The 14,205-nt window shown below is 39.9% G+C and overlaps 1 protein-coding gene across 4 annotated transcripts in view; it reads left to right on the top strand.

The window, feature by feature from the left end:
- Positions 1 to 14,205, top strand: part of ARHGAP6 (Rho GTPase activating protein 6) — a 546,930-nt gene that overhangs the window by 403,545 nt on the left and 129,180 nt on the right. Inside the window, exon 1 of one of the 4 annotated variants that reach the window (XM_077989701.1) lies at positions 2,803 to 2,953. The exons of the other annotated variants lie outside the window; for them this stretch is intronic. Within the exon in view, the coding sequence (XP_077845827.1) occupies positions 2,891 to 2,953 (63 nt within the window). The 5' untranslated portion in view covers positions 2,803 to 2,890. Of the gene's footprint in view, positions 1 to 2,802; positions 2,954 to 14,205 lie in introns of those variants that run through there. 4 annotated transcript variants of the gene reach the window in all.

The following is a 14,205-nucleotide window of genomic DNA, read 5'->3' as shown; positions in this document are numbered from 1 at the left end:
ATCCCCTTCTGCCACATCCAGTTGGTTAAAGTAAATCATAGAGCCAGGCAGGCTTGAAGGGCAGGGGACTACACTAGGCAAAGAACACTGAAAAATGTGATCCACTCCTGGGACTGCCACACATGGCTATGCAGGTTGCCTGGATGCTGTCTCCAGGTTTGTATGGACTGGGGCTAGAAATGAAGCTTGTCACTTCCTCTGACATTCCATTAGCTAGACTCCAGTCATATGACCACTATTAACTGCAAGAGAGGCTGGGAAATGTACACTAGCTGAATGTCCATGAAAAGGGGGCTATGGCCTTCATGAACAGTCAGTGTTTTCCTCTCTGTGTGCCATCCATTTCTGTGCCTCCATCACTTCCTCTATAAAATGAAATTGTTAGAGGCAGTGAATGCATGGCACACATAAAGTGCTTAGCACCTAATACATGCTCGGTAAACTTCTACTGTTATTATTCACTATTATGTAGTGGCTATTTGATTTTATTCCATCTAAGTAAATGCACACGGCAATGAATACCAGGCTAAGGAATTTGGACTTTGTCCTGGAGCTAATGAGGATACATCAAAGGGTTTTAGGCAAAAGAGTGCTATAATCAGAAATGTGTTCACTCAAAAAGTTTGACAGTGATTCTATGATATTTTTGCCTTAAATGTGCAAAATATCACCAGTGATATAAACAGAAATAATCCAGAATAAGAGCCAAGAAGAAGGTAGAATTAATGCTTAATGGCATAGATTCTGAGGCTGTAAATTGTTTCTTGGTATGCTTAGCTATGGAGGGTTAAATGGGAAAAAATGACTATTGTGCTCTCAGCTATTTTTGTGATTAGCAAAACTCTTCCACAGCTTGAACCTTTTAATTGCTTCCTGATATTTATTTCCAAGGCTCTTTCGGTGGCTATTTGGTCTCTTACTGGTTTTACTTAAAAAGTTTTTATTTAAATCTTAAAAAGGATTCCTTATCTTTATGTTTTGTTTTCCTGATTTGAATGCATTTTCCAAAGAATAACAAATATACACACCTTCTCCATTATTTCTGCATTTCCTCTCAAGGCCTACCTTGCTTCCACTCTTAAAACAGACTAGGAATTTCACAAGATGTTGTCTCTCGAGATTATTTGAGATTATTCACTTAAATAGTCACCTTCTTATGAAACATTTATTGACCTGACAGTGTATGTCTCCATCAAATAATTGATTTAACAGACCACTCTAGTCTTAGATAATTATTCTTATTTCATCACTGTCCCTTCCTTATTAGATACTTATAACATGGCTCCTATTAGTACTGACTCTGAACTGTGGCTTTGTCTTCCAGTTAATTTGTAAGCTCATAGTGGTTGGGATGACAACCGCATTACTTATGAGCTGTGAATCTTTGGGCAAGTTACTTAACTCCTCTGAGCTTCTGTTTCCTCATCTGTAATATGAGCATAATAATGTAGCCTACTGCTAAGAATTATTTTGAGGGTTAGATAAGTCAGTACCCATAAAATGCCTAAAACAATGCCTGACACTTAGTAAGTGCTCAGTCAGAACTACATGTTGCTGTCATCTATTCATAAACTAAAGGCTCATTTGCCTAATAATAAAAAATGAATTATATATTAATTTCATGTGAAATAATATATTAAGATGTTAGATATCTTTAAATGAGGATGTAACTTCCATTGATGAGTATCCAGTATGAGCCATATTGACTGTCTACTGGAATAATGTGTATTTTCAACCTCAGAGTTTTTGGGGTAGTGGTGGTGGAGGTATGTGCAGTAACAGGTAGATTTTACTCTGAATCTCTGTTTAAGTTTAATCATTCTAGTAAATAAAACCACCTGGAATATTTTACTGCTTTAAAATTCCTTCCGCAGCAGCAGCAGCAGCAGAGGCTATGTTGCCAACATGTGGCTTACATGATTAGCTTCACAGAATCCTGGTAAAAGCATACCAAGTCCTTAATTTTGAATCAGTAAGATCTTCCATGAAATCATTTCCTGGTTTGTCAATTATAATCACAATGATTCTTTTGTTGGAATTCACTTGAGACCCATGAGAGAACTATAACTTCCTATTGACTGGGAAACAAATATGTCTTTTCGAGTTGTATTTGGTTCAGTGCCATGTGGAATACATGGAGATCAAGGTAATTCACGATTGGAATTAATCTTCCCTTTTCCCTGTGCTCTTCATGGATGCCACCCCCAACCCCCACCCTAAGCTGAACCCTCTTAGATATGGCCATGTGGGCATATTCACTCTGACCTCCACACCCTCGGTTCAGGAAATGAATAACTTCTCAAGGACTGCTGTCCCACAAAGAGGATAAAATACAGAGCATGTGTTATGCTTCGGTGTAAAAGAGAATGAAAACTTTTTCTTTTTAATGTGTGTGGCTAGTGTTAGAAAAATGGAGTCAGTAGTTTTAAAACATAATTTAAGAACTGAGAATTTGTCCTAAACAAAGAATGCATCCTATGTGCTTTATCTTGCTCTCAGGGGTTTCACTAGTGGCTTCCAACATTCTTTGGTTGATTCCTAATAAGGACAGTTTGCACAGTTACAATTCAATTACCATTTGTAGATGCCTGTGGAAAAGAGGATTTTTTTAGAGCAATCCTTTTCTAACTCGAGTATATTTCTTCAAAATGGTCTTATTAAAATAAGAAACAGGAAATCCAGTTTCAATTTCTCATTCTTTTTGTCCCTTCCCTCCCCTCTTTCCTCCTCCCCAACTCTCTCTCTCTCTCTCTCTCTCTCTCTCTCTCTCTCTCTCTCACACACACACACACACACACACACACACACAAACGCACTCACTCATTTGTGCACTTACTCAGGGACACAGCCTGTCTTCGTTCTGAAAGGACAGGAACTTCTCAATGATCCGATGAAAAGACTGCATATTTTTGGTCCCAAGATTCACAGTAGCGGAGGTCTTTGGCAACAAAAGGTATCGTGGGAGTCACAGCTATGCCAGCTAGGCCATTTCTCAGACATTCGATATGATCTGCCATTTCAGGATGCATTTTTTACCAAAAAAATAATTTTTTAAAAACAGACTCAACTTCCTACTCCAAGCTTAGTTCAGTTAGATTAGGGAGGACAGCAAAGACGTAGCTGATTATAATTTATGGGTAAGCAATATAAATATCTACATTTACACTTCTTTTTCAGAAAACAATTGTAATAAAATTTTGTGATTCTTTCACATCCATCTTGTGATTTAGGAAGAAAACTGGATTGATCAGTGTCTGAGATGTGTGACAGCTAAAAACTGTCTGTGTCGATATGGATTTATGAGAACCTTATTTTTAGATTAATGATGTTGTGGCAGCTTGAAATGAGCAAACTCAAGCAGAAAGGATTGTGTTGTGATTAACAGAACAGCATAATTGGGCTGATTTCTGTAAAAGATTCTGGCACAGGCTATTTTGAAGTCTGAAAGGGTGGTTTTCTTTCCCTCTTAGCTTCTTGAATATGGGTGCAACATTTTAGTTGCTGTGGCTGTGATAAATATGGGTTTGGGGGAACAGTTTGGATATTATATAAGGCTAATAATAAATCTGATGTGCTTGTACTGTCTTTTACAAAAGAGGAAACTTTAAGCCTCTGAATTTTTAAACACTGTCTGGCTTTCATTATTATAAGGGTATGTCTCATAATGAAAGGGCTTGGTGGTGGAAAGAGGGGAACATGACCCTGATGTCCCAGATCCCATTATGCCACTGCAGCTGCTTTGCTCATTTGTAAAGTTAGAGGTTTGAATTGATTTATCATGAAATGTTATGAAATACATATAGTGGTTATGAGTCTAAATTCCAGAACCTAAAGCCTGGCTTCAAATCCTAACTCTGCCACTTAATTGGTGTGTGCTCTTGGCAAGTTGCTTAAGTTCTGTGCCTCAGTTTCTTCATCTGAAATATGGGAATAATTATGGTAACATAGTCCTTAGGTTGTTGTAAGAATTAAATGAGATAATATAAATAAAAGGCCTAGAACAGTAACTAGCAGAGAGTGGACCATCTATAAATGTGAGCAGCATCTTCAAGGTCTAAGCTATCTCTGGAGGTCGTTCTAATTTCAGTGAACTAAATTTAATTAGAGAAAGACAAGTAGAACCATTAGCTGCTGGCCCTGTCATTGAGAAGTTTCAAATTCATGCCAGTGTTTCCACTTTCTGCAACCCTGAGATTTGTGCAGGCTGTCTTACCTTCCTCCCATCCAAGACTCAAGAGAGCTTAGAACTAAGAATTAAATTGATGGCCAATTAGAAAAGTCCACAATTCAACTGGGACTACACAGAAATGAAATTGACCTTTTGCTCTGACGTTTTTGCCCTTGAGGATTTCCAGTATGTCCCCTCTATGCTAACCATTGGAAAGGTTCTTTCCACTGGAAACAAGATGTAAGTGACATTTGTTTTTTTAGATGGTGTTAGCCCAGCCCTGGGTTTGACAATGTTCATTTCTACTTCTTTAGTTTATCAGTAACCCAGGTGAACAGGTCATTTGCAGATAACCACTTCTATTTCATGCTAGCATTTGCATATTTTAAAATATGCTAAATCATTGTTATGTTGTGTGATTTTTTTTTTTTTTTTTACAGGCTCTCTGGGATGTTTCTCAGAGACAAAATCTTAGGAGAGGAGGAAAATGGTGATGGCAAAAGGCAGATCCTAATCATAGATGTGCCTTTACTTTTAGTCCAGTCCAGGGGTCAGCAAACTTTTTCCATAAAGGGCCAGATGGTTAATGGCCCTTTGCGGAAGGGCAGCTTCGTGGACTGTGCATTCTCTGTTGCAACAACTCAACTCTGCAATTGTGGCCTGTAGGCTGCCATAGACAATAACAATGAATGAGTGTGGCTGTAGTTTTCATAAATCAATAAAACTTGATTTATGAAAACAATAAGTAGGCAGTCCTTGGCTCCTGGGCTAGTCAGCTTGTATCAGCAAAATCCCTATCATCATCCCCGTTTCATAGATGAGGAAATTGGGGCATGGGGAGTGTAAGTAGCTTGCTAAAAAGCCACATGGCTGGCTAGTAAGTGGTAAAACTGGGACTCAAACTCAGGCAGCCCAGCTTGCCACCCCTTGCTTTTAGCCACCATGCTATGCTATACCTATGTCAACCAGTCTCTGCCTGGGCTACTGGGCTTCCGAAACCCGCCTGGCTCATTCCCTCACCTCCTTAAGGGTTGGTGCAAAAATCATGTTCTCTGTAAGGCTTTCCTGGTAGCTCATGCAGCACTCCTATTCCCCTCACCCTGCGCTACCTCCTTCTCTACCTCTTATCACCTTGTAAAACTTGCTGTGTAATTCAGCACACATTTCTTAAGAGTTTTTGGTGTCTCTAAAACTTCCAAGTTAAGATGCTGTGCTAGGTCCTTCTTGTATCACCATAAAAATACCTGAGACTGGGTAATTTATAAAGAAAGGAAAAGAGGTTTAATTGGTTCACAGTTCTGCAGGCTGTACAGGAAGCATGGTGGTGTCATCTGCTCAGCTTCTAATAATGGCCTCAGGTAACTTTTACTCAGGATGGAAGGCAACAGGGAGGCAGCCTGTCACATGGTAAGAGCAGAAGCAAGAGAGAGAGGGAAGAAGTGCCATGCTCTTTTAAACAACCATATCTCACATGAACTCGGAGCAAGAATTCACTATTGCAAGGACAGCACCAAGACATTCATGAGGGATCCACCCTCATGACCCAAACACCTCCCACCAGGCCCCACCTCCAACATTAGTGATTATATTTCAACATGAGATTTGGAGGGGACAAACATCCTAACCACATCAGATGGGGATGCAAATTTAGAGTGGTGATGATTAATATTAATTATAACTTAAATTTCCATTTATTCAGGTCTTGTGGGAGATTATAAGCCTTCCACAAGAAATTCATTTGTATTGTCTGATATTATCCCTACAAACTGAATGTTAAGTCTTGTTTTTTCTCCATCTTATTAATGAGAAAACCGATGATCAGAGATTTTCTGAATCTTACCAAAGAGCTGCCTTCTATTTGAATCCAAGTCTTCACCACCATACCAGTGAGACTCAACCTTTATTATGCAAAAAGTAAGACTCATCTGGGGATGCTGCTTTATAATGGAGGTGCTTGGGACCTATTCCTTGTGACTCTAATTCTCTAAATCTACCTTACAGCCCAAGGAGCCTACATGTTTAACAATGATCATCTGCCCAGGTGTTTCTGATGCCTTGGGTCCACAAACGACATTTTGAACAGCCCTGCCTCACCCCTTGTTTGGCCTTGGGGAGTTTACAGTTGGATGAGATTAAAGAGATGCTGCAATTAGAGACTAGCCCCAAGGATGTAAGAAAACAATGTGGTGTAGAACAAAACCAAAATTATTTCAATTTTATTTCATGGGAAAATCAAGTCTGTTTGTAAAAATGCAACTTAGCTCAAAAGAATGACTTTCTGAATAAAGCATAGATATTGTATTGCTTGGGTTTTAGTTTGTCTTTTGCTTCTTTTTTTCTAAACATAGAGACATATACTTCTGGTGGGAAGGAAATCTCTTTAGTTAACACTTTTGGTGGGTTGTTCTCCAGTTAATCAAGACTCTATTGTTTTCAAACTTTTTTTGGTTTGCTTCTTTTAATTAGATTTGTAGCATTTGTGCCTCTTAAAACTAGCTTAAAATAAGCCCTATGATTTTGTTTATGTGTACAATATGTAGAAAAATACATATAAAATACACATAGTAATGCATGATATATATATGAATATATAGTGCATATTTTTATGATAAAATATATAAATAATTGTTAATATTTCCCAGCACCATCATTTTATGGAGATGCTATGTAATTTGGGCTTAACAGCAGACTTATTTATGCTAAACCAAGGTTTCTCAACCTCTGCACTATAGACATTTTGATCCAGATAGTTTTTGATTTTGGGCAGTAGTCCTGTGCATTACAAGGTGCTTAGCAGCATCCCTAGCCTCTGTCTTCTAGCTGCCACTATCAAACGCTGCCCCAGTTATAACAACCAAAAATGTCTCCAGACATTGCTAAATGCTCACTGGGGGCAACATTACCCCACCAAGGACCATTATCCTATATCGTTTTGTCATATTGCTGCCCTTTATTAATGCTGTCACATAGTACACTAGAATAGAAAGATATTTTTACAACTGCCAAGGTCTTTAGTCTATCCAGAGACATTGGGTGAATTTCAATTTCATCTACATTTATAAAATCTAAACAAATTTGAAATCATGTACCCCATAAATATATAAACCTACTATGAACCACAGAAATTTAAAAAGTAAAAATAAGGAAACAAAAAATACGGAGATTGTCTTGGTCAACTGGGTCTGCCATAATAAAATAACCTCAGATCTCTCTTTTGGTTAACAATTCCAAATATACCAAAGAAGTTTAAAAATCCAAGAAGTTAAGAACCATGGGCTGCAATATATAAGGAACTAAAGTAAACTTGAAGCATCCCACCTCACTTTTTATTATGCTAAGTGTAGTCATTTGTAAACAGTTTGAAAAAAACATATATATATATATATTTTTTTGATTTATTTATTATTATTATACTTTAAGTTGTAGGGTACATGTGCATAACGTGCAGGTTTGTTACATATGTATACTTGTGCCATGTTGGTGTGCTGCACCCATCAACTCGTCATTTACATCAGGTATAACTCCCAATGCAATCCCTCCCCCCTCTCCCCTCCCCATGATAGGCCCCGGTGTGTGATGTTCCCCTTCCTGAGTCCAAGTGATCTCATTGTTCAGTTCCCACCTATGAGTGAGAACATGCGGTGTTTGGTTTTCTGTTCTTGTGATAGTTTGCTAAGAATGATGGTTTCCAGCTGCATCCATGTCCCTACAAAGGACACAAACTCATCCTTTTTGATGGCTGCATAGTATTCCATGGTGTATATGTGCCACATTTTCTTAATCCAATCTGTCACTGATGGACATTTGGGTTGATTCCAAGTCTTTGCTATTGTGAATAGTGCTGCAATAAACATACGTGTGCATGTGTCTTTATAGCAGCATAATTTATAATCCTTTGGGTATATACCCAGTAATGGGATGGCTGGGTCATATGGTACATCAAGTTCTAGATCCTTGAGGAATCGCCATACTGTTTTCCATAATGGTTGAACTAGTTTACAATCCCACCAACAGTGTAAAAGTGTTCCTATTTCTCCACATCCTCTCCAGCACCTGTTGTTTCCTGACTTTTTAATGATCGCCATTCTAACTGCTGTGAGATGGTATCTCATTGTGGTTTTGATTTGCATTTCTCCGATGGCCAGTGATGATGAGCATTTTTTCATGTGTCTGTTGGCTGTATGAATGTCTTCTTTTGAGAAATGTCTGTTCATATCCTTTGCCCACTTTTTGATGGGGTTGTTTGTTTTTTTCTTGTAAATTTGTTTGAGTTCTTTGTAGGTTCTGAATATTAGCCCTTTGTCAGATGAGTAGATTGCAAAAATTTTCTCCCATTCTGTAGGTTGCCTGTTCACTCTGATGGTAGTTTCTTTTGCTGTGCAGAAGCTCTTTAGTTTAATGAGATCCCATTTGTCAATTTTGGCTTTTGCTGCCGTTGCTTTTGGTGTTTTAGACATGAAGTCTTTGCCCATGCCTATGTCCTGAATGGTACTACCTAGGTTTTCCTCTAGGATTTTTATGGTATTAGGTCTAACATTTAAGTCTCTAATCCATCTTGAATTAATTTTCGTATAAGGAGTAAGGAAAGGATCCAGTTTCAGCTTTCTACTTATGGCTAGCCAATTTTCCCAGCACCATTTATTAAATAGGGAATCCTTTCCCCATTTCTTGTTTCTCTCAGGTTTGTCAAAGATCAGATGGCTGTAGATGTGTGGTATTTATTCTGAGGACTCTGTTCTGTTCCATTGGTCTATATCTCTGTTTTGGTACCAGTACCATGCTGTTTTGGTTACTGTAGCCTTGTAGTATAGTTTGAAGTCAGGTAGCGTGATGCCTCCAGCGTTGTTCTTTTGACTTAGGATTGCCTTGGAGATGCGGGCTCTTTTTTGGTTCCATATGAACTTTAAAGCAGTTTTTTTCCAATTCTGTGAAGAAACTCATTGGTAGCTTGATGGGGATGGCATTGAATCTATAAATTACCTTGGGCAGTATGGCCATTTTCACGATATTGATTCTTCCTATCCATGAGCATGGTATGTTCTTCCATTTGTTTGTGTCCTCTTTTATTTCACTGAGCAGTGGTTTGTAGTTCTCCTTGAAGAGGTCCTTTACATCCCTTGTAAGTTGGATTCCTAGGTATTTTATTCTCTTTGAAGCAATTGTGAATGGAAGTTCATTCCTGATTTGGCTCTCTGTTTGTCTGTTACTGGTGTATAAGAATGCTTGTGATTTTTGCACATTAATTTTGTATCCTGACACTTTGCTGAAGTTGCTTATCAGCTTAAGGAGATTTTGGGCTGAGACAATGGGGTTTTCTAAATATACAATCATGTCATCTGCAAACAGGGACAATTTGACTTCTTCTTTTCCTAACTGAATACCCTTGATTTCTTTCTCTTGCCTGATTGCCCTAGCCAGAACCTCCAACACTATGTTGAATAGGAGTGGTGAGAGAGGGCATCCCTGTCTTGTGCCAGTTTTCAAAGGGAATTTTTCCAGTTTTTGCCCATTCAGTATGATATTGGCTGTGGGTTTGTCATAAATAGCTCTTATTATTTTGAGGTACGTTCCATCAATGCCGAATTTATTGAGCGTTTTTAGCATGAAGGGCTGTTGAATTTTGTCAAAAGCCTTTTCTGCATCTATTGAGATAATCATGTGGTTCTTGTCTTTGGTTCTGTTTATATGCTGGATTATGTTTATTGATTTGCGAATGTTGAACCAGCCTTGCATCCCAGGGATGAAGCCCACTTGATCATGGTGGATAAGCTTTTTGATGTGTTGCTGAATCCGGTTTGCCAGTATTTTATTGAGGATTTTTGCATCAATGTTCATCAGAGATATTGGTCTAAAATTCTCTTTTTTTGTTGTGTCTCTGCCAGGCTTTGGTATCAGGATGATGTTGGCCTCATAAAATGAGTTAGGGAGGATTCCCTCTTTTTCTATTGATTGGAATAGTTTCAGAAGGAATGGTACCAGCTCCTCCTTGTACCTCTGGTAGAATTCAGCTGTGAATCCATCTGGTCCTGGACTTTTTTTGGTTGGTAGGCTCTTAATTATTGCCTCAATTTCAGAGCCTGCTATTGGTCTATTCAGGGATTCAACTTCTTCCTGGTTTAGTCTTGGAAGAGTGTAAGTGTCCAGAAAATTATCCATTTCTTCTAGATTTTCTAGTTTATTTGCGTAGAGGTGTTTATAGTATTCTCTGATGGTAGTTTGTATTTCTGTGGGGTCGGTGGTGATATCCCCTTTATCATTTTTAATTGCGTCTATTTGATTCTTCTCTCTTTTCTTCTTTATTAGTCTTGCTAGTGGTCTGTCAATTTTGTTGATCTTTTCAAAAAACCAACTCCTGGATTCATTGATTTTTTGGAGGGTTTTTTGTGTCTCTATCTCCTTCAGTTCTGCTCTGATCTTAGTTATTTGTTGCCTTCTGCTAGCTTTCGAATGTGTTTGCTCTTGCTTCTCTAGTTCTTTTAATTGCGATGTTAGAGTGTCAATTTTAGATCTTTCCTGCTTTCTCTTGTGGGCATTTAGTGCTATAAATTTCCCTCTACACACTGCTTTAAATGTGTCCCAGAGATTCTGGTATGTTGTATCTTTGTTCTCATTGGTTTCAAAGAACATCTTTATTTCTGCCTTCATTTCGTTATGTACCCAGTAGTCATTCAGGAGCAGGTTGTTCAGTTTCCATGTAGTTGAGCGGTTTTGATTGAGTTTCTGAGACCTGAGTTCTAGTTTGATTGCACTGTGGTCTGAGAGACAGTTTGTTATAATTTCTGTTCTTGTACATTTGCTGAGGAGTGCTTTACTTCCAATTACGTGGTTGATTTTGGAGTAAGTACGATGTGGTGCTGAGAAGAATGTATATTCTGTTGATTTGGGGTGGAGAGTTCTATAGATGTCTATTAGGTCTGCTTGCTGCAGAGATGAGTTCAATTCCTGGATATCCTTGTTAACTTTCTGTCTCGTTGATCTGTCTAATGTTGGCAGTGGAGTGTTGAATCTCCCATTATTATTGTATGGGAGTCTAAGTCTCTTTGTAAGTCTCTAAGGACTTGCTTTATGAATCTGGGTGCTCCTGTATTGGGTGCATATATATTTAGGATAGTTAGCTCTTCCTGTTGAATTGATCCCTTTACCATTATGTAATGGCCTTCTTTGTCTCTTTTGATCTTTGATGGTTTAAAGTCTGTTTTATCAGAGACTAGTATTGCAACCCCCGCTTTTTTTTGTTCTCCATTTGCTTGGTAAATCTTCCTCCATCCCTTTATTTTGAGCCTATGTATGTCTCTGCGTGTGAGATGGGTCTCCTGAATACAGCAGACTGATGGGTCTTGACTCTTTATCCAGTTTGCTAGTCTGTGTCTTTTAATTGGAGCATTTAGTCCATTTACATTTAAGGTTAAGATTGTTATGTGTGAACTTGATCCTGCCATTATGATATTAACTGGTTATTTTGCTCGTTAGTTGATGCAGTTTCTTCCTAGCCTCGATGGTCTTTACATTTTGGCATGTTTTTTCAATGCCTGGTACCGGTTGTTCCTTTCCATGTTTAGTGCTTCCTTCAGGGTCTCTTGTAAGGCAGGCCTGGTGGTGACAAAATCTCTAAGCATTTGCTTATCTGTAAAGGATTTTATTTCTCCTTCACTTATGAAACTTAGTTTGGCTGGATATGAAATTCTGGGTTGAAAATTCTTTTCTTTAAGAATGTTGAATATTGGCCCCCACTCTCTTCTGGCTTGGAGAGTTTCTGCCGAGAGATCTGCTGTTAGTCTGATGGGCTTCCCTTTGTGGGTAACCCGACCTTTCTCTCTGGCTGCCCTTAACATTTTTTCCTTCATTTCAACTTTGGTGAATCTGGCAATTATGTGTCTTGGAGTTGCTCTTCTCGAGGAGTATCTTTGTGGCGTTCTCTGTATTTCCTGGATTTGAATGTTGGCCTGCCCTACTAGGTTGAGGAAGTTCTCCTGGATGATATCCTGAAGAGTGTTTTCCAACTTGGTTCCATTTTCCCCCTCACTTTCAGGCACCCCAATCAGACGTAGATTTGGTCTTTTTACATAATCCCATACTTCTTGCAGGCTTTGTTCATTTCTTTTTCTTCTTTTTTCTTTTGGTTTCTCTTCTCGCTTCATTTCATTCATTTGATCCTCAATCGCAGATACTCTTTCTTCCAGTTGATCGAGTCGGTTACTGAAGCTTGTGCATTTGTCACGTATTTCTCGTGTCATGGTTTTCATCTCTTTCATTTCGTTTATGACCTTCTCTGCATTAATTACTCTAGCCATCAATTCTTCCACTTTTTTTTCAAGATTTTTAGTTTCTTTGCGCTGGGTACGTAATTCCTCCTTTAGCTCTGAGAAATTTGATGGACTGAAGCCTTCTTCTCTCATCTCGTCAAAGTCATTCTCCGTCCAGCTTTGATCCGTTGCTGGTGATGAGCTGCGCTCCTTTGCCGGGGGAGATGCGCTCTTATTTTTTGAATTTCCAGCTTTTCTGCCCTGCTTTTTCCCCATCTTTGTGGTTTTATCTGCCTCTGGTCTTTGATGATGGTGATGTACTGATGGGGTTTTGGTGTAGGTGTCCTTCCTGTTTGATAGTTTTCCTTCTAAGAGTCAGGACCCTCAGCTGTAGGTCTGTTGGAGATTGCTTGAGGTCCACTCCAGACCCTGTTTGCCTGGGTATCAGCAGCAGAGGCTGCAGAAGATAGAATATTTCTGAACAGCGAGTGTCCCTGTCTGATTCTTGCTTTGGAAGCTTCCTCTCAGGGGTGTACTCCACCCTGTGAGGTGTGGGGTGTCAGACTGCCCCTAGTGGGGGATGTCTCCCAGTTAGGCTACTCAGGGGTCAGGGACCCACTTGAGCAGGGAGTCTGTCCCTTCTCAGATCTCAACCTCCGTGTTGGGAGATCCACTGCTCTCTTCAAAGCTGTCAGACAGAGTCGTTTGCGTCTGCAGAGGTTTGGGCTGCATTTGTTATTGCCCTGTCCCCAGAGGTGGAGTCTACAGAGACAGGCAGGTTTCCTTGAGCTGCTGTGAGCTCCACCCAGTTCGAGCTTCCCAGCAGCTTTGTTTACCTACTTAAGCCTCAGCAATGGCGGGCGCCCCTCCCCCAGCCTCGCTGCTGCCTTGCCGGTAGATCACAGACTGCTGTGCTAGCAATGAGGGAGGCTCCGTGGGTGTGGGACCCTCCCGGCCAGGTGTGGGATATGATCTCCTGGTGTGCCTGTTTGCTTAAAGCGCAGTATTGGGGTGGGAGTTACCCGATTTTCCAGGTGTTGTGTGTCTCAGTTCCCCTGGCTAGGAAAAGGGATTCCCTTCCCCCTTGCGCTTCCCAGGTGAGGCAATGCCTCGCCCTGCTTCAGCTCTCGCTGGTCGGGCTGCAGCAGCTGACCAGCACCGATTGTCCGGCACTCCCCAGTGAGATGAACCCAGTACCTCAGTTGAAAATGCAGAAATCACCGGTCTTCTGTGTCGCTCGCGCTGGGAGTTGGAGACTGGAGCTGTTCCTATTCGGCCATCTTGCTCCGCCCTCGAAAAAAACATATATTATTTGATTGTGTTGGAACCGTTTTAATTGAGAGAAGAAAATCAAGGCTCAAGAAAAATATAAATTGGCCAGGTTCTGTTTTGCCAGACTTAGTAATGTTTTAATTCTATTTTTTCAAAAGAAAATACCATTTTCACCATGTCCAAAACTAGGTGATCTTCCTTCTCCCCCTGCAAACCTAATTCCCTCTGCCATTCCCCATCTTGGTGATTAGTGTTACTATCTGCCCAGTTGCTGAAACTAGAAACTCAAGAGTCATGCTAGATTACTCCTTCTCTTCCCCTCACTGCATCCAGTTTATTCTCCAGCATCTATGTGGTTCTAAGTGTCTCCCATGTCTGTTCAAATTGGAATCAGCATCCTACTTAGCACAGAGTCTTTTCTCATCCCCACATCTTTGACTTGCTCTCCCCTTTAATTCCTTAGGAAACTTGTTTCCAGTCATCTTCCCTATAATTCAAATCTTCTCATGTTCCTCTCTAGCT

Source organism: Macaca mulatta, chromosome X (assembly GCF_049350105.2).
Source record: "Macaca mulatta isolate MMU2019108-1 chromosome X, T2T-MMU8v2.0, whole genome shotgun sequence".
Classification (NCBI taxonomy): domain Eukaryota; kingdom Metazoa; phylum Chordata; class Mammalia; order Primates; family Cercopithecidae; genus Macaca; species Macaca mulatta.
Note: the sequence above shows the minus strand (reverse complement) of the source record. Positions and strands in the feature narration are given on the sequence as shown.